The 21,677-nt window shown below is 38.3% G+C and overlaps 1 protein-coding gene across 4 annotated transcripts in view; it reads right to left on the bottom strand.

Moving 5' to 3' along the window:
• Nucleotides 1-21,677, bottom strand: part of CRYBG3 (crystallin beta-gamma domain containing 3) — a 114,907-nt gene that overhangs the window by 45,465 nt on the left and 47,765 nt on the right. For 3 of the 4 annotated variants that reach the window (XR_003432111.1, XM_027102923.1, XM_027102914.1), the window contains exons 7-12: nucleotides 20,127-20,274; nucleotides 14,937-15,073; nucleotides 13,557-13,671; nucleotides 12,368-12,403; nucleotides 10,062-10,195; nucleotides 6,490-6,616 (exon numbers count right to left, since the gene is read on the bottom strand). Coding sequence is in view for 3 of the 4 variants with exons in the window: in XM_027102923.1 (XP_026958724.1) it covers nucleotides 6,490-6,616; nucleotides 10,062-10,195; nucleotides 12,368-12,403; nucleotides 13,557-13,671; nucleotides 14,937-15,073; nucleotides 20,127-20,274 (697 nt within the window). In the remaining variant the exon portion in view is untranslated. Of the gene's footprint in view, nucleotides 1-6,489; nucleotides 6,617-10,061; nucleotides 10,196-12,367; nucleotides 12,404-13,556; nucleotides 13,672-14,936; nucleotides 15,074-20,126; nucleotides 20,275-21,677 lie in introns of those variants that run through there. The other variant, XM_027102932.1, reaches the window with a different exon arrangement.

Below are 21,677 nucleotides of genomic sequence, written 5' to 3'. Positions count from 1 at the left end.
ATCAAAAAAAGACTAGAAGAAAAAAAAGAAAATACCAAGACTGGTTAACTTTGGGTCCAGAAGTTGAACAATTTTACCCTATATTTTTTTCAAAACTTTATAATAGGTATATTTTTAAATGGAAAATACAGAATGCATTAAAAAAACAAAACAAGAGGGACTTCCTTGGTGGTCCAGTGGCTAAAACTGCACTCCCAATGCAGGGGGCCGCGGTTCAATCCCTGGTCAGGGAACTAGATCCTGCATACCCCAACTAAAAGATTCCCACGTGCCGCAGCTAAAGATCCCGCGTGCTGTACCTAAAGACCTGACACAGCCAAGTAAATAAATAAATATATTTTTTAAAAAAACAAAAAACAAAGACTCTTCCTTTCTGCCTACTATATTTCATTGTTTGTAACTCAAGTCTTAGACCTATGGAAAAAAGTTATCAGCTTCTATACATCTCAAACACTATCAAATTTCTCATTATGATTATTATTATAAATATTATCTAAGATTTCTAGTATAACCATTCATTTTACATGAACAAGCAAAACAGTGTCCAATAAAAACAAAGCACCTATGAGGAGAGAAAGAAAATACATTTAAAAACAAATTCCCTTGCACTTACAACTTGTCAAGTTTGAAGGATTTCAAAACTGCTAACACAGCTGGGTCAAATTTCATTTGAAATTTTCAAAGATAAAGGCTTTTTACCAGAAATTTTTATTATAAAATAATTTCTAACCCATATTCGTGTTCTCAATTCCTGCCTGAGAGTAAACATGTGCAACCTGAGAACACCTGTCACCTTCATTACTTTCTCATGGTTCTCAAGAAAATGGGAGCAGGGTGGATTGACTCTTCATGACTCCCACCATCCCTCATTTTATTAATAGAACACTTTTCAAAACACTTGCACTTGTTATCTCTTTTGAGCTCCCCTTAAACCCTTATTTTACATATATATGTGTATATATACACATATATATATACATATACGTGCACATATACACAGATGTCTATATCTATCTTGTTACAGATATAGATCTGCCATTTTCCAGATACAAATCTAGAATATACATATATTAAATCAAGGCTTCAACATCCTAGAAGAGATTTGCCTTAAGGTGTCCAGGACAAGCCTCCCCAATGACATTTTACAGCCTGGGCGCCACATCAACAAACCTGGTTATATTGACAACATAAACTTCCATCATCCAAGGAACACGAACATGCCTCTGTTTCTTGCAACCTGAAAGTGTGTAAATAGCTCCAGGCGGCTGTGAGAATACAATGCGGTAATGACAACTGAAGGCGCCCATCTGGGTCCTGGTCAGGAACTGGTATCCACAGCTGCCGACCAAGTCAGGCCCCATGACAATGGGCAGGTCTTCAGCAGCTCTCACACGTGGACCCCTCCTCCCATACTCTGGTGATTCTGGAACGCTCCATCTCTGCTTTTATCTCCTCTGCCCCTACAACTGTTCTCTACTCCCTGTTAGGGTTGTAGGAATTGAGTGGGGATAAGCTGACATAAACCATGGGTCACTGCGTCACGCTGGAGTGAAACGGGACAAAGACAAGCACAGATATGTGCACATGTGCTGGGACTGTGCCTTTTCATTGAGAAATCACTTGTGTTACGGTGTCATGGACTCTACTTGAGCACTGATTTGCACAAAGCCTACTGTGTGGGTCGTGGGAGAGTGGCGGCAGTGAGGAGGGTGAGCTGGGAAGCAGGCTGAAGGCCATTTGGCAATGATGCAGCCGGGAGCTGAGCAGAGGAGGAGGGACCCACTGCCACAGGACGCAGTGCCGAGTACAAGTGCTGGCAGCACATGGGTTCACAAATAAATTTACTCATGTGGCTTGAGTTTGTGTCCTTTCTACTCTGGCTACCATTCCCAGAGACGTGGCCAAAGGCCACAGGAGACTCCTAAGTGACATCGTTCTCTTTTTTAATCTCCTGCTTTTGTGTATTCATGCCTTGTAGCTTCTGCCTTCCATCTTTTTCTAAGTATGTTTCTGAGCCAGGCTTCGGTCTTTGACCCCCTCTGCATTTTTCACTCAAACCTACCAAATATACAGTATCTGATCCAGTTGACTAGTTGCCATCAATATGGTGTCCCTGCTGGTCAGAGTTCTTAACTCCAAGCCAAATCCACTCATCTGGGGCTAAATCTCAAGGGTCACATGTATAAAGTATGGGATAAAATATGCCAGAAAACACAAAAACAAAAAACCAAAACTTCTAACTGCCTTGCTCAGGAGGTGACTGCCACAGGACACAAGTCCTGTGAGGTTACTAGGTTATTCTAGGTTATTATCATTCTGACTATAAGCACAATTACATAATACTTAAATTTATCAAATAACTTTGAAAGTCACACAGATTTAAGTGGAGCTCTGTTGCTCCAGAAGGATGAATAATGATGTAACAACCTCAAATCTGTACTCCGTTTTGTATTTTTAAAGAACTTAAATCCAATGAAAAATCTGGGTAGTCTAATATGGTTTCAGGTACAGTACTCCCCACTGTTAGAGCAAGCTAATGAGCCATTGCTTCAGGACCAAAAATAAGTCTTAAGGATCAGTAATTTGATTATTCTTAAATTCCATAAAATCCCTCAGCTCATTGGGCCCTGGAACTCTTACGCTACAACCCCCCAGGGTGGGCAGCGTAATACGAGACACCAGCTGGGATCTGGTGTATCCATTAATTTAGGAGACATAACAGTGTCTGCTGCACACCACCTGGTTTCAGAGATCTGAAAAGAGGCCCCAAGTCTGAAAATCATATCAAAAGCAAATCCAGAAGTTAGGCTAGTATGAAACTGAGGAAAAACAAGCATCCCAAGAAAGTTTTATAGAGGAAACCAAGGAATAAAAATTCCTTCTTTAATCCCTGGAGTCTAAATACTGCTATATTCCTTCTGGTCCTTTTCGCTTTAGAAAGTAATCAACTCCAAGTCAACATATCTGCCTGACTCATTTGGAATTAGAAACACATTTCTGGTTGTCCTCTCCAAAGCAATCCATGACACAGATCACATTATCCCTAAGGAACATATCCAGAATCTGACCTTCGCAGATCCAGAGTGTTCCACGCACTACAGCCAGGATGTTAGAAGACTGCATTGTGTTATGCAACTTTTCTGTCCTCTATTTTCTATTATTTCAGCTTAGATCTTAAATGCAGTGCTTCACTCTTCCCAGGTGAGAGACCTCTGAGAGTCTACATGGGGAAAAGATGTCTCACATCAACTCTGCCTGCTAATCACATAGGTTGACATAGGTGACAACCCCAAGAGCTTTAAATCCTATTTCTAACAATACTGTATCATATATTTAAAATTTTCAGAGGGTAGATCTTATGTTGTGTCTTACAGCACAAAAACATCAATAATAATTATAAACAGGGCACGAGGAAACTCTGAGAGGAGATGGCTATGTCTATGGCCTTGATGGTGGTGATGGTTTCATGGGTGTATACTTATTCCCAAACTCCTCAGTTGTATACAAAAAATATGTACAGATTTTTACATGTCACCTATACCTCAATAAAGTGGTTTTTAAAAAAGAACTCCTCCCCAATTATATGCTATACCTGGAGAGTATAAAATATTTCATCTGAAAACATTTTCGTGAACATACATTTAAATTATAAATAATCTGAAAATTATGTAAATATTTATTTATATTTATACATGTGTAGTAGTCTGCAGAGTAACTATATATTTATAGCTACAAATGAAATGCTAATAATCCTTTGGCTGAATGAAATTCCAGCTTTCTACTCTTGAAGTGCTTAAATTTTTTACTCTAATCATTCTGTAATAAAGGAAAATGGGTAATACGACATGGGCTCTAGAGTAAGACAGACTGCCCCTCAAATCACAGCTCCACACTCGGGCACAGTACTGAACATCTTAGATCCTCAGCTTCTGTATCTATAATATGGGAATCGTGAGTCTCTATCTCTTCATTTTTGTGAAGATTAAGTGCATGTATGCATGTAAAGCCATTAATAAGTACCTGAAAATGTTAGGATTATTATAATGAGGATTATGCTAACATCTTTACAAGGTAAACTAGTCCTAATTTTTTTTTTTTTTTTTTTTTTTTGGCTGTGTTGGGTCTTCGTTGCTGTGCGTGGGCTTTCTCTAGCTGCCGCTAGCGGGGGCTACTCTTCGTCGCGGTGCGTGGGCTTCTCACTGCAGTGGCTTCTCTTGTTGAGGAGCACGGACTCTAGGGGCGCGGGCTTCAATAGTTGTGGCGCACGGGCTTAGTTGCTCCGCGGTCTGTGGGATCTTCCCCGACCAGGGCTTGAACCCCTGTCCCCTGCATTGGCAGGCGGATTCTTAACCACTGTGCCACCAGGGAAGCCCCATAGTCCTAATTTTTTTAAAATCTAATTTAAAAAGATTTTCTTTGAAGGAAAGTCGTACTTATTTGTACAAAAACTGTGTCATCATTTTTGTAAATACCCAAAACTTTTGTTTGCAGAGGTAATTGACATGCCAATCTCTGCTAATTTTTCCAATATATTTTATCATAGACTGTCTATATCAAATATCTCCTAAAATTTTAGCTACATAGTTATACAGTATTTTTAATTTTTACATTTTCTACTATTGGGGGAGTTCAACTAGTGAAATCTTGGGGTTTTGGTTTGTGTTTTGCTTGTTTTAGTCATAGTCATCTTTGGAAGATACCATCATATTCACTGCTGAACATTTCTAGGAGCAACACTTCCACCCAACTCTTTTTTTTAAATCAGGAGGGAAAATTTTAAAAATTACTCAATACTAGGTGGAAGATGCTTTGAATCACAACCCTTAGCTTCCTCGACGCGTGTGGTCACAATGACCTAAAAGAAAAAAAAGGCTGTATTGTGTTTTGTCTGGCTTGCCTTTTAGTGCTCAAGTAAGGAGTAGCTATGTAGAGGAAACCCGTGGCCCTTGTACATTAGAATTGTGAACTAAATACCTCAAAAGCTATCTATCCATTGCTCATGCAAACTCAGTGCCCAATCTTCAGTGGACTGTGTTACATTTCTTTTTGGTAGAACCGGTTTCCAGCTCACTTTCTTACTAACAATGATCACTCATGGGAACAAAAAAAAGCTCTCCTGTTCCCTGTGCTGCTTCTCTCCCATTTGGGCTCCTCATGCCTGAACAGGTGAGGGTTTGCACCAGTGGTGTTGGTGGCCCCCGGCAGACAGAAACTTAAGGAACAGAGCACATAACCCCTGTGCTCATGCAAAGCCCACGTGGACCCAATAATCACCCTTCACTTCATTATCAATTCCTTCTAAAGGAGGCTTTGGAGGCCATGCCAGATAGTTTAGAGTTTATATGGGTAAAGATTATTTTGGAAATACACTGCGGTGGTATAACTCCTGAATTATGAGAAAACATGCCCCTCTGAGCACACCAAAAAAGTCTCCAGAGCTGGTCAGAAAAATGAGCAACAGTTGAGTAGCCCTGATATCCTGCAGAACTCTCTAACATCAGCTTCCGCCTGGAGTCCTGGAACATTCTAGACCTCCTGCCTCCAGGCTTACTTACCTTCTTCACCTCATGCCAAGAAGGTCAAGAAAAAAAGTGTGGGCTCCTCAACATGGCATATAAGGCCCTTCGTTATCTGGCTCTGTATTCATCTTCCCAAAGTTCTGCCTAATATCCGGACTTTGCTGCATTTCCAAAACACACCAGGTTCACTGACATGAGGGTTTCTCAACCTCAGCACTATTAGCATTTTAGGCTGATGGTTCTTTGTGGTGGTGTGTTCAGTGAATCGCAGGGGTTTAGCAGCCTCCCTGGCCTCTACCCGCTAGATGTCAGTAGCATGCCATACCACCCCCCCGCCCCAAAGTCATAACAGTCCAAAATGTCTCCAGACACTGCCAAATGCCCCCTAGGTAAGATCACCCCCAGCTGAGAACCACTGGCTTACATCCTTGCCTTTTTATATGTTAACCTCTTGCTGAAACACCTGTCTTGCCTCTTCACCCTGTCCCCAAATTTCTTCACTTGGCTAACTCTCAAACTTGAAATTTCAACTCAGCTGCCCTCTTTTCCTCTCTACTTCCAAGGGGAAGTACTTGACCTTTCTCTGGGTATCCTGAGTACTCTGTGCTTAATCCAGTCATAGTCAAACAGTATCAAACATTTATATAGGTGCTATCTACCCTATCACTGCCTGCTCTGCGAAGGCAGGGACTGAGTCTCTGGCCACCATATCTCCAGCACCTGACACAATACATCTAACAAAGCAGGTGGTCAAAAACGATTATGGAATCAATGGATGAAAACGAAACATAAATAGTCTATATTAATCATGGCAGTTAAGAAAGGCATGCAAGTCACATAAGCCGTTCAGTTTAATGCTCTCAGGTATTAGAAACATTTTATAATCTTATGTTCTACCAGAGGTCATATCCAGTTTACATGGAAAGCTAAAAAAGAAAAAAGAAAATTAAGAACAAGGAGGCTAACTCACAGCTTGTAAGTACCGGAAAGACAAGATGGAACCACTTAACGCCCCACAGGCACTACTGTCTTCAAAATCTCCTTCTTCAAGCAAGAACTGCTGGCCTTTAAAATGTTCTTTTTCATAGGCAACCCACCTAGAAATACAGAGGACATCCAACTGAGTCATTGATAAAACTGCAGGCAAGAACGCAAGAGAGGAAATCATCATAAAGCACCGAGCTGCCCATCACCGTATTTTAAAAAGCAACACGTTTATTTTGCTACCGTTTACAGAGACAAACAAATGGTGTATGCCTCATGGATCAATAGTTTTTATAGTTTGGAGGCTTTTCCCAACAAAAGCTTAACTGTTGTAGAACTGCAACAGAGGAACTCTCATTAAATGTTTGCGGCATGACCCGATACTACATCTCAACGTGGTCGGAGAATAGTTTGCCGAGTAAAAACGAATGGAAAGCACAAATAGCCAATGAGAAATAGTGCAAGCCCACACTGAGATTCAAAGATAATCAGTCTTATTTTTCTGATTAAGCTCTGCTGGAACCCCAGAATGATTACTATATTAAATATTTATTTAGGGTTTAAATCAAAGGAACCCGTCACCAGCTTCAGATCTGAAACACATTACAGGTGGGTTTAGCAAGCAAGAACTGGGAAGTGCGACTGGGCTGGTATTAGCCCTCGTGGCCTAAGTATATACAAAGACTCCTGTAAATATGTATGGGTAGGAAATGTTGCTCCCACTAGTTTATCAGTGGTGATAATGGAAACTGGAAGCACTGTGGCAGTCTTTCCAGGGACACAGGTTTCTTGACTTTTAAAATTATCAGTACAGAACACTGATAAACACCGTTAGTCATTAGTCCTCCAGGAAACTTACCTTTATTTGGAGCAATCCACAGTAGCTAACGCAACGTGGGCATAGATGGTTCAAAACACACGTTGACCTGATTAAATCTGCCTTCAGCTGGCACTGTGTAACTAGAGTGGGACCCCCTCCAATGGGGCAGATTTCAAGGGCGACTATTTTGGGCTCCTGGGTTAGGGACCTCTGAATTCTGGAGCTTGACAAAATGAAGCCAGGTAGGGCTGACTACAATTATTTTGGGAAGATACAAAAAATATTCCAAAGAACCGTTTTCATAGGGTACAAAAATAACAGTAGCCACTCAGTAATCATGAACCTGTCTCCAATTTCCTTAGTGCATATGGCAGGGTAAGGGTCCACATGAGTTGGAAAAAACATTTTATACGTCTTCATTCATTTGTAATATATAAAGAAACTAACATTATTTTATTCTTAAACTATTATGTGAAAATAAATTTCACACGAGAACTTTCAAATTCTAAGTTTACATAAATGTAGCTATTCGAAACATGCTTTTAATACACCTGAATGGGAAAAATAATATGATATAGAAGATCTAATATTAAAGGACAGATCAGCAATTATTACATAATGACAGTTCAAAAATCTTCTGCCCAGCTTTTCTCAATAGATAAAGTTTTGATTAGTATTCAATTTATATATCTGGGATATTTAAAAATAGATGTTATCTGAGAAAAATTAAGACACATCAACCTCACTTTCCCTAGACTCCTCGAGACAAGACAGAGGTGAGGAAGAGTTCCTATTACTTACAGATAAAGTTCAAAAGTTAAAAGTGAAAATAATGAAATAGAGAAGCAGTAAAACAAAACAAAAAAATAGTAGAAATTGTGAAAAACTAACGAAGTCAGCTGTTCACCTTTAAATTAGGACATCACATTTTTCTCCTGCAGGTGTCATATAAAAAATGAAAGTGTGTATACTGTTTTACCAGCCATAATATTTTGAGATTTTTATAAAATAACTGCAAATACACTCAGAAAATAACAATGCAAATCACTATATAGTTAATGATAAAACCATTCAGATCCTAAAGGAAAGAAAAGGCAAAAAATATTTTATATCAGGATTAACAAGAAGCATGTGTGTCCACAGATCAGAGAACACTGTAACTAAATACAACACAATAAAAATTTGTTTATCTAAAAGAGCTGTGTTTTTCAAGCCTCTAATAAAATGTTTTAATTCAAAGATAAGGAATTAGCTGATTACTAATATGTCAGACTCAGGCTGGAACCTGGGACCCTTTGCTGCAGTGCTGCAATGCTTGCACCTGAACAAACCTCTCCTGGAGCAACAAAATACAAAGAAACTATATGGGACTAAAAATAACTGAGTACATGTGCAGTTGGGGAAAATTCTGAACAAAAGATACAAAGAGACCAAAAAACACAACTGCCACTTTTGAAGTGCCTGGAGCAAAGGCAGGGCACTGCCCATGCCCCCTGCACACACCACCACCTAAGGGGTGGGCAAACTACCTAAGCTACCCCTCGGGCTCAACCCCTGGACACACCCTTACCCTCACGCCATATAAGGAACAAGCTCACCACCCGCTCAGGGAGTGAGTAAGAAAGGGAATTTGTTGTTTGTTCTCTCTCCCCCCCTGCTACAGCAGGGGCCCCAGTGAAGCCTTGCCTGAATTTCTTGTCAGCCTCCTATTGATTAAAGAGGCCAAGAACCCTGGTAAGTAACAAGACTAATTATGGACATGACCTACATATCTAATGCATCGCATACTCTCTTATATTTCCATTTTGGCTAGTGTGGCCATTGCTTGATTTATTGTCAGAAATTGCAAAGGTTAAGTCTCTAAATGTAGACCCTTGACTGATCTTAAACAAGTTATTTAACTTCTATGAATAGAATATTTGGGCAGCATCTTTTGCTAGAATAGCATGAACAAGTTATATGATGTTATTACTGCAAATAATACGAGATATGGATGTTTAAATTAAAATAAACCATCATTCCAAACAGTCCAACCTATCAACAGAGAGACTAACACAATGGGTCTGAAGGAATTCTAGCACTGAGTTGACAATGGCAAATAAGCTATGAGGAAGGCTTCTTCTCTATGGTTTTACCTGCCAGGATCCAAAGGCACATCACAGGTGCAGTCATAGATATTCTGGGGTTCTTGCCCCAGTAACTGCCGATTGAGACTGGGATAGCAGCATGATGGTTACACTTGGGTTTGTACTTAGAAGTTCTTAGGGAGCTTTCTTAAAACAATGCAGGGCCAGAGGATAACCAGTGTCAAGAATCCTCGACTTCGTAAACACACAATCCAGGCTACTTCTTTAATGAGGGAGGACTCACTGCCAAGATCCTCAGCACAGAAAGTCAACTAAGGTAGAACAGGGGGTAAAAACTGGGGCTCTCATTCATGTGCACGATCTGTCAAAAAATAATTTTATCTTGCAATTCTTATCTTCTATATTGTGTTTAGAAATACTAAGTGTTTAAGTTTTAGAAACTGTTTTCTTCATTTAATCTATCTCAAAATCTCTAATACTAACAAGAGTTCACAGGAAGCTGTCAGTAACTAATATTTTTTATTTCCCACATTTCAGAAGGGATGTATAGTTTTAGACTAAGGTAGGTTGTTTTTGCTCTGCTTAGCACGTGTTTTGTGCCGATCTTCAAAAATCGACAACTGAGTCACATATTGAAAATATAACACTCACACTCCACCGATGACACGCATTGATCCAATTCCATGAAAGTCTACATCATTTTTTAAAAAATTAGGGACAGAGTCTACATGTTCACTAAACTCTTTGGCCTGTCCATGGAAGTGAGGTTTTTCATAAATAATAACCTGAAAAATATGAAAGAAAATTACTCAGCAGGCTCATATTTTAGAATAGATACATACTAATTTACTTAAGTGACACTAAAGGCCACAGCCTGAATTAAGGGCCACTGTCCATTTTCTTCATCAATACATACTCAAAATATAGCACGCTGTCTGACATTCACAAGGAATATGTGAGTCTTTATCATCATAAAGCTAAAACATCTTGATAATATGTTTCTCTCGTATCACTATACTCAAGTATGATTACATTGTTCTAGTTACCCAAATCCTAGGACCATCTCATGGAGTAAACTGTCTTATAACTGGTTCTTGAATTATCTTTCTACGTTTTTCTCTCTGTTCAAAATTTGATACAGACCTGCCTTACAGTTATTTAATGTCCTCTATAAGAAATAAAAACTCTCTAGGGGTTCCAGGGCATAATGACAAATTATCTACTGGTTTGAGAAAACATGCTGTTTCTTGTAGCACTGCTTGTAATGGTCACTACTAATCACTGAGAAGAATTAGATATGCAAATTCCTGAATTTAAATACAAAACTTCCTAAAAGTTTGAAATGATTGAAAGAATTTTGGTATTTTTATTGGATATTTGGTTCAAATGGGGGAGGAGGGAATGTAGTAGGAAACAGATTTCTAGTATTTCATTTACTTCAAACTTGGATTGGTACAAGTTCTTCTCTTCTACCATTCTGATGCTGTTTACTTCCCAAACACAAGCTGCCCTTAGTACAGGAAAGTGATAAGAGTGATAACAGCGCTCATCTATTCACACTCTTATCACTTGGTCCTATTTATGGCTAATGGCATAATTTGTGTACAATTGGCAAATAAGACCCATGCTTAGACACACTGAACCAGCAAGCTATAGCTTCTTTATTAAAAAAACAAAAAACAAACTGAGAACATTATACAGACTGAAAAAAATATGTAGTACTGTTCCTGCTGTTTTCTACGTATTAAATTTTCAGAGTGTTTATTGGAAGTGATGAAGTATTATTTGGGTTTAATACATGCTACATATGCTGAACACATTCAAACTAAGTAAGAAGCAATAATTTTTTGATGAGTAAGTCATCAGCCAACACCCAACAACGTGAAAATTGTGACTATCTAGGATAGCCATTCCTTTCATACACCTCTACAACTTGTCAGACTCCCAGCCTGTCGCACCTGAAATTCTCATTCAGCAGACAAGGAGACTGAGACATCACTCAGGGAGTGTCACAACTAACTGTGTCACAACTAATTCTGAAACTATTAGGTCACTGGTTCGAAACCTTGGTTGTATGTTAGAATCACCTAAGAAGCTTTGAAAAATTTTAACCACACCCCAGACCAAAAAAAGTATCTCTTCCAGTGGAACCCAGGCATAAGTATGTTTTTAAAACTCACACATGTATGATTCCAACATACAGCCAAGGTGTATTAGAGATAGTCAGATACTAAGTTTTAAAAAACTCCATCTATGTGATTGAGAGAACGGTAGTCAATTCCACAAATTAGGAAGCCCAGAAATGGGAAAGCTGGAGGAGTTGTGCCTTGTTTTGGAGGAGAGGAGGATGAATCCCTGTCTCCCTGCCTGTCTCTGGAAAGGCTGTAACTTAATTAAACAGAGGTTTTCTTCCTATCTCTCTTTACCATAATTTTCTAATTCCATTTCTTTTCCTTTCCCAAAACGTACTTAATCCTGGCATTATTACTACCCCAGGTTTCATTGCCTCTACCGTTCCCTTCAGATACTCACACTTTCAAACTGACATCCCCTCATAGGAGCTGCCTACACCTCCTTCCATCATCCTTGATCTCCATCCTCAGCATCACGCCCAAATGTCTGCCAGGTATTTCCACTTGAATGTCTAGCTGTCACCTCAACCACTCCACAAAACAAATATCAAACCTATCATCTTTCCACCCTGTTAGGAGGTACTTACTGGGTCTGACTAGGTTGTCAGAACAGACCTCCACCTTTGCATACTGAGCCCTCTCCTCATTCAAGCCTGGGCTCTCAGCAACCACTGTGTGCAGTCACTTCCCACCACCCCAATATGCATTAGCTAGCTATTATTAGCATACGTTCAGGTAATCATTTTTTTATTTTAATAGTCCAAAATACTTAAAGATTAATACTCAAACTTTTTAGCCTGCTACCAAAGTGTGTTTAAGACTCACCTTTAAGTTCATAGGCATTTCCACTTTCAGTCCACCCTTAAGATGACAAGAAATTTTAATATTAGACATACACATATTTAAAGTACTCAAAAGTAACTAAGTGATGTATGTAGGTTATATAAAAATCTGATCAGTGAAGATTACATACTAGTCAAATTTAAGTTGTGTATTTTAAAATTTAGAAATTTAGGTAGAGAACTCTACAGTGGTCAAAATCAAGTCAGACTACTCTACATCAGTGTAGATGGGGTAAGAAATCTTAAAAGATACTTTCTAGAGTATAACCACTGCAAGGAAGGAAACCAAACTTTAGTGCTTAAGTACATGTGACCAATTAAAGATTTAACCCCACAGCAGAGTGTCTCAAAACAGTGGAGCTGTTAGTAGATTTAAAACTTTCATCTGGCAGAGTGCATTTCTAAACCACATAATACTAAATTTCTTCTCTACAATTGCTTGGGCTTTCTACATTAGAGAGAGCACTTCCTCTTCCAAGTTCTATCAACACTTCGTATCACACTTACTATCTTTGTGACCACATGGGTGTAGAGCATAAAAGGTAACCCACTCCTCACAAAAGCTCTAGTTTATAATTTCCTTGTTTCCAATGGTACGCCACACTGTGATATTCCTTAAAATTTCTCAGTTTTTCCTGTTGTTTTTTTAAAGGCATAGCACAACCATAATGGTTTATCACATAGTACCATTTAACTGAAGTTTGCCCCTCAAGTAAAAATGTTTGCAACAAAATAAATCATTAATGCAGGCATTTATTACTTTTAAGAAGGCAACCATTGACAGAACTGCCCATTTATTATTAATGCTGAACTTATCATTCATTACTGCAATGGAAGAGTATAATTTCCAACAAGCAATTTTCTAATAAGCATCAAAAAAACAAATTCAGAACTTTTTAAAGTTTGCAAAATTTTCAGACTACTACTAAAAAGAAACTGCTTGTATTGTGATAAATTTAGCACAAAGTAAATTCAGACATCTGTCTTCTAGAAGACATTAAAATATTTTCACACACACTGAAAGAAACAGAAATACAATGTATGAATAGTTTGCCCATTCAGTAGTATACATATACATTTCTCAAGACCGAGATGCATGACCAATCATCAGAGCTATCTTAATTTTGAATTCATGGATACTTGGGAAAATGCTTCTTTTTAAATATGCTTACCATTTGAAGTGGATGCAATGATTTCATTTCTGCTGCAGAAATCTCAGAGAGTCCATGGTCTTCCCCCAAAACTGTGGCTTGCCCCTTGAAATTAATATCCGGGTAGGCAAGCCAACTAAGTAAGAAATGAATGGTTGGTTAAAGTATAATAGGAATACCTTAATCTGGTTCTGTAAGAGTTGAAAGTTAAAAAAAAAAAAAGCTACAAAAAGTAAAAGAAACCTCTGTCACAGAATTACACTAGTAAAACACACTCAAAGTGACATTGCCAGACAGCATATAACAATGAGTTAACAAGTTGTTAAGTACTTACATTCAGATACTATCCTAAGTTTATTATATGTTTTCCAAGCACTGGCATTGCTTTCTTTAGAATTTTCCAATATTTAAAAGGTGTGAAACAATTACAATTAGGATGTAACTGAAAAATAAAAACCATTCCACTATATTCCATTCTTTTTTAAACTAGGACAATAAGAGGTAGGGATTCCACTAAGCGTTTTATACCTTTGACCCACAGTTTTAGAATATCAGTTCTTGGGCTGCCTCAGGAACAGCATTTGAAATAAGATTCCTAAAAAACCCATTTAGCAACCAGCTAAACTTGATAATTACAGACATTTCTCAGGATCATGTCAATTACTGGGTCTGCCCAACAGTTCTAATCTACACTTGGGGGAGATGAAGAAAGATGTCCAACAGTGACCCCCAAATTCGACACTAACCATCTCCAGAGCAGATGAAAATACTGAAAGAGAGAAGGATCCATGTTGAACCAGACATCACAAACCTTATGATTTAAGCCAATCTGGGACTGAATTAAGATTGAATTTAGATCCACAGTCCTGAAGATACCTTTGGAATCAGAAAGGCCTAGTATCAAATCTAATGCCTACCAACTGGTAGCCTGGGACAAGCCACTTAATTTCCTCATTTATGACATGAGAGCACTCTACCTGTCTTCCAGGAATACAGGAGTAAGAAAAAGGTGCCATGTCCCTGGTCCTACAAGGCCCTCAATAACTAGCAGCACTGAGACACTCTACAAATAGCTCAGGCTCCAGAACTTTAGGCCAGGGACATGTATTTATTTCTCAGTCCCACAGTCTGGTGGATGAAAAGACAATGGATGCATCTATCAAGAACTACGTCTGAGAATCTGTATCTGCTCCTGTGAGTCACATACCAAAGACTTAACTGGATCCGAAAAAAGACAGAATCTGTTTTAATCCCTGCAAGAGTCTTCCTTGGGTATCCAGAAGTATAAACAGTAAAATTAACTAAAACTTCAGAAATGTGTATGTCACCAACTGAAACATTAAACAAAAAGTTAACTTTGGTAACCAGCAATCACTGTAATAAAGAGAAACGGATACGTACACTCCTGACTTCACAGTAAGAGACACAGATTTGGGGATATTCAGCTCTTCCAAATTGGGGACTGCTTGCTGTAGGTAGATAGGACAACATGCTGGGTCAGACTGTGGGCAAAGTTCTATCTCTGGAATGCTGCAATCCTGAAAAAAAAATTGGCTTTGAAATATCTAGAGACACACACTCCAGTATTCTCAACACCCTGGACATGCAGTTACAATTATTCTCATTGTTCAGTTGAATTTCTATCCAAAAACAGCCTAAAGGAAGTACTGTTTCTCCTTACCAGTCTGTTAAAATAAATTTTTCTAAGGAGTTACGTTGATAACATGAAAATTATAAATATTATTGATTGAAAAAGTATTACTCCAATTCTCTCTCCTTTGTTTTTAAAAGTCTTGCTCCATTAACCAAGGTTCAGATTTACCAAACTATCTGAGTGCCAAGGGTCTGTAAGCCTTCCTTCTTAGAAGCATAACAAAGCCATAGGGAGGAAGGGAGTTAAATAAAAGCTGATCTCATGGGGAACATAAAAAATAAATAACAGAGAGGCACTGCTCCCTCAGCATGTTATCCAATTTACATTGACAAAAGAAATAGGAATTAGAGGTGAGGGCAAAGGAAATGTTTTCCTACTTGTGGTATTTATTTTCTTTAGTACAAGTTGGTTTGAAGAAGAAAGGCATTATGAAATTTGAACCTATACTCCGTCACACGTCCACGGTCACCATGTCCTGTCAAACTTTCCTTTAAAATTTCCACTGTCAAGGTTCTTCATCAAGGCCAAGACTTTGATTATGGGCCTAGGCCACCAGTCGAGTAAGCTTACTCTTTATAGAGCTGGGCCTGTGAGAACACCACTTCCCTCATCATAATCCTTGGCTCAAGACCCAAGCATTTCAAATTTATATTTCTGTTTTCCTTTCTATAATATGGCAACAACCCAGTGAGCTATACTAACTCCCCAAAACTCTTCAGTCATACTGGTATCCATACTACCTCTGCTTCTGGCCTCTCTAACCTTGGTAAATGTTTCCCTTATTGTAACTAAAGACTGTCTGTATTATTACTTACGAAAATCTTTTCTTAAATTTTATCGGAATATAGTTGATTTACAATCTTATGTTAGTTTAAGGTGTATAGCATAGTGATTGTTTTATATATATATATATATATATATTCATTCTTTTTCAGATTCTTTTCCCATATACGTTATTACAGAACACTGAGTGGAGTTCCTTGTGCTACACAGTAGGTCCCTGTTGGTTATCTATTTTATATACAGTAGTGTGTATGATAATCCCAAGCTCCTAATTTATCCCTCCCAGCCACGTTTCCCCTTTGCAAACCATAAGTTTGTTTTCGGTAGTCAAGTCCTAACTCAAAACAGAGCTGGGACGAAGTGAGAGAGTGGCATGGACTTATATATACTACCAAATGTAAAATAGATAGCTAGTGGGAAGGAGCTGCAGAGCACAGGGAGATCAGCTAGGTGCTTTGTGACCACCTCTAAGTGGAACAGGGAGGGTGGGAGGGAGGGAGATGCAAGAGGGAGGAGATACGGGGATGTATGTATATGTATAGCTGATTCACTTTGCTATACAGCAGAAACACACCATTGGAAAGCAATTATACTCCAATAAAGATGTTAAAAAATAATTAAAAAATTTAAAAAAAGAATAATGGGAGAGACCCCCCAAAAATAAATTAATTAAAAAAAAACCTTATCATTTCTTAAAGAATCAAAACCACAATTATTTTTCTCTTCTCTAAAACTACAGATGTGCTTCTGTCTGAACACACAATCTATCTCAGTAATCATGAATGTTTAATTACACAACTCAAGTTTCAGTAGCATAATTCTTATTCAAGACATTGTGAAATTCAAATGATTGTGCTTTAATAAAATAGGTAAATGCAATAACAATTAGAGGTGACAGTTATTAAACAATTATATTTTTATTATAATCTGCTTTGCAATTTTAAAACTGCAATTTTCTGATTTTTTAATCTTTCTTCAAACTGAGTTCTCTTATTAATCGTTCTTAATCATTCTTATTAATATGTAAAAGCAAGCAAGTTGATATATCTTGTTTTCAGAAAGTTAGTTCTAAAATGCAGTATGGTAAAAAGGTATAACCTAAAATATCCTTTAAAGTATAAAAGGTATATTTCCTTCTAAAGTTTCATTTAAAAAACAGCCAGAAATCTCCAGAAGTCACCTGTCAATCTTCAAGACTCTTTTGTTTGCTATTAAAAATAGAGCTCTAGTAACATTATTTAAAATGCTGCCATACTAATGTTCCCCCAGGGATCTGAGGTACAGTAACAGAATACATAACTAAGTGTCTCACACAAATAAGTTTCCTCTGCATTGTGTTATACAAACAATGTTTGGGTGGTGTATTTTAAAAGGGAAAAAGCTAAGAGGCATGAGTCTACCACAACACAGAAGGAAACAGATAATGGAAAAAGCATAATGATGGCTAAAAAATTGAAAATAAAAATAAGAATGCTTATGCTCTCAACTATCTTTACTAGAGGACAAATTTTTTTCTCTAGTTGACTGAAAAAGGTTTCACTGATGAGTTCTATTTTCTCCACGGTGGCTATTCACAGAAGTAATGTCTTTTGCAAGATTTGTATAATTCTTGACAAAGGCAGTAAACACTAGCAACTGAAGGGCGCCTTATGGTAACCTAGCAACAAGAAGCAGTTTACTCCTGGTAGAATTTGTATGGCTTCCTCCCAGACTTTTCTAGTCATGATATACTTTATAATATCTTGGTGAAATCTACAAGCTTAGACTATTAAAGCAACTAGTAGGAATGGAGACAAAGCTATAGGAGAGAAACAGGGTGGGAATGAATTACAAAAACAGTAAGAAAAACTTGCCTCCACCTTACATGAAATACCTCCAGTCCCTGATCGAACAACAGATCTCTCTCTTCTCAGCTCATTAATGAGGGCACAACCTAAGTAACTTCTGAAAGAAGGAAACGTCATTCTTTGAAAATGAATATTAAATGCGTAATAAACAGAGTAATGCGCAATATTCCTTTTTTCTGTTTGAGAAAAGAAAGCACTTGACTCAAGACTCACTGCACTGCTACCCCACCTCCAGTTATTTCCACTGGGGGCAAAGATGACCCTTGAGCAGAATCTACAACTGCTGATGACTGATGGTATCTTCTGTTACTTGCTCTATCTATTCACGGCAAAACAAAGACATCATGAAAGTATTTTCTTTAAAGAACATTAAAAGTTTGACTACTCAGATTAGAGCCACTAAAAGATGCTGAAACAAGCTAAAGCTGGCGTAGGCCTAGGTGAATTTGGAATGGCTGCCAGGAAAATGAAGCTATCGATAGGCAGAATTTTGACAAGGTGGGAGAAAGGAAGCAGTTTGATGCCTGATTCTTGCTTTGTAAAATATTTAGAACAATGCTAATGCTTTTTCCATTCAATGCTCAATAGTTTTATTTTCCTTCCTCACTAATAGTTGCGAGCATGTCCAAGACAAGCGGGCACTAACACTGCAATTTAAAAAATGACTCCACAAACAAACAGTGGAAGAAGAAAAAAATGCAAGTATGACTTATTCTTTCTGATAATATATTCGAAGCAAATGGCGGAAGTGCAAATACCCATTTATATACCCAGGCTCAACAGATTGCAGTTTTGTTTGATTTTATTGTTGCTTGATTCTGGGTGGAGGTTGCTGCTTACAATACTTTATTCATCTTTTTTTTTTTTCCCCCACTATGCCTGGCACAGTGCCTGACATTCACAAGGCAGGCACAAAACCACACATTATTTAAATCTTAGAAGATTCCACCTACAAACTAATTATCTGTTTCAAGGAATTTCTCGTGAGTTAGCTAATTATGTGAGCACTCAAATGCTGCTTGCTGAGCTGAACTGCTTGCAATTAAATTCTTCAATGAAAACGAACACTGCCCTCTATGTTGTAGCCATCAATCTCCCTGAAGTACCAGCAAGCCACCAACATTCACCTCAGTATCTGACACATGTGGCTCTGTTAGGGACTCCCTCACATCTCCCGTGCTGCCTAACTCCTGTTCACTCAGTCAAGATGCCAATCAGGTACCACCTCCTCCGGGTGAGGTACCTCTTCTTCGAGCACCTGTAGGGCCCTGCATAGTACTTCTCACATCATATGGTCATGTGATTCAGCTGTCTCTGACCTAGACTCTGAGCAATCTGAAGTACAAGACCGTACATCACTTGTATTTCTATTCCCAGTGCCTATCACAGTATTGGGTCCAAAAGAAGACACAAACATTTGTTAGACAAAGGTTTGTTTAACAGTTTTGCAGAAGGTATTAATTCATGCAGACACTCCTTTATGATAATATGAGTTTTCCTGTATGTCCTCTTATTTTTCTATATGCTATCTGCAACTATCAAGGTTAAATAATGTTGATTCAAGTCATCATGATAGGGTCCACTTCAATTTAGACATTTTTAGCATATAAATGGAATCTCCATAATTTGAAAAACATATATGTCCATGACTGTCACAGGAGTCACTGCGCTAAATCATGTACTACATTACTGCTGAAGGAACTCTTAAGAATACATGGGAGAATTCTGTCATTATCACTAACTCATCCCTCCTCTAAACCACCAAGGCACTTCCCACAAAATGTTTCATTATGTGGCAAGACCTTCCTCATCTTAGTATTAAATAATATTTTCTAAACAGAAAATAAAAAAGCAACACTTTTTCGCTTCCTCTCCCCATCCTTCCTTCTCTAATTTCTTCTAACACTCGTCTCTCTCCCCCTTTCTCATAAACACCACACACACACACACACACACACACACACACACACACAGCTACAATGAGGAATAGAAATCTACACTAGAAAAAGATATATTTGTAAATATCTTATCCTAAAGATGTCTGGATGGTATACTCCTACTACTATTAAAAATACATATACATAACGTAACATTTTATGTGCCAGATTACATGTAATATTTTAAATTTTCATTCACTTAACACTTTATACATATCTGGTCAAAAAATTATCAATATGATATGAAGATTAATAAAATTAGCACAAATATTAGCAACCATTTCCTAGCATTGCTGGGCCAAAGTACAGCTTTACTACATGACAAACAAAATAAAATAAAAAATAGGGATAAAATCAACTGTTCCATTACCTTTACGACACGTTTGATAGACCCCAATACAAAGTTTCTTTGTGGATGCTTTCTGTTCTGGAGGATCCAGTCATGATTTAACACCTTTTCCCCTTCTTCTAGTATACATTTCTGACCTTGGAAATGTGGTTTCTCATATAAAATCCAGCTGAACACATATGAAAGCATGATCAGTTATAATTAATTTTCTAAGAAACGAGGCATAAAACAAATGATACTTATAATTCACAGACCATCTTCTCTACTTAAATTTTAATATCTGGGCTATTTTCCACTACTAGCATATAATCCTATTTTGAAACAATGATAAATATGCTAATGTAAGGATAAGCAAAGAGTGAAGAATAAAAGTGCACAGAACTTGGAAGTAATACTTCCTGAACACAGCACCACAGTCTATGCCTGTGCCTATATTTATGTATACATACACTTTACAGATGCTGTATACACATTTACATTAAAAACAATAGCTGGGGCTTCCCTGGTGGCACAGTGGTTAAGAGTCCGCCTGCCAATGCTGGGGACACGGGTTCGTGCCCCTGTCTGGGAAGATCCCACATGCTGCGGAGTGGCTGGGCCCATGAGCCACGGCTGCTGAGCCTGCGCGTCCGGAGCCTGTGCTCCGCAATGGGAGAGGCCACAACAGTGAGGCCCGCGTACCACAAAACAAACAAACAAACAAAAAAAACAATAGCTTAACAATTCCAAATTCCACTTCTACCCTAATTTTCCTGTCATTGGACAATAGAGCACATGTGTCTCATTTTATAACATGAAGATACACTACACGACACTGCTTTAACGTGATTGACCAGTGAGTAACGCAAACACTGGACAAAGAAACTCTGGCCCCCACATGTCCAGGGGACATGGTCCATAATAACAAATGAGGTTTTCCATCATTTTTACACCATACAAAGAATCTTTCACTTCTTGAGCAGATCAGTGATACAAATGACTTTTTAAAAATTTATTTTATTTATTTTTGGCTGCATTGGGTCTTTGTTGCTGTGTGTGGGCTTTCTCTAATTGTGGAGAGTGAGGGCTACTCTTCACTGCAATGCGTGGGCTTCTCATTGTGGTGGCTTCTCTTGTTGTGGAGCACGGGCTCTAGGCACACAGGCTTCAGTTGTTGTGGCACGCATGCTCAGTAGTTATGGCTCACAGTCTCTGGAGCGCAGGCTCAGTAGTTGCGGTGCACGGGCTTAGTTGCTCCACGGCATGTGGGATCTTCCTGGACCAGGGCTCGAGCCCATGTCCCCTGCACTGGCAGGCGGATTCTTAACCACTGTGCCACCATGGAAGCCCGATACAAATGACTTTAAGCATGTGGCCTTCACATTCCTTAGTGTCCCACAAATTTTGAACTCATTTTCAAAGCTATGCTTCGTTCAATTGAAGCCTTCAACTAAACTTGCCAAATCTATCCTGCTAATAATGCAGTTACAAAATGGTACTGATTATATATACTGTATATATTAGGACTTACTACTTACTGCAGGCTGTAAGTACTAAAAACAACCTATATTTTCTGTCACAGTAAATAAAGAG

Source organism: Aethalodelphis obliquidens, unplaced genomic scaffold (assembly GCF_003676395.1).
Source record: "Aethalodelphis obliquidens isolate GAN/ISIS:26980383/991018 unplaced genomic scaffold, ASM367639v1 scaffold1, whole genome shotgun sequence".
Lineage (NCBI taxonomy): Eukaryota > Metazoa > Chordata > Mammalia > Artiodactyla > Delphinidae > Aethalodelphis > Aethalodelphis obliquidens.
The sequence above is the reverse complement of the archived record's forward strand: the minus strand, read 5'-3'. Positions and strand labels throughout refer to the sequence as shown.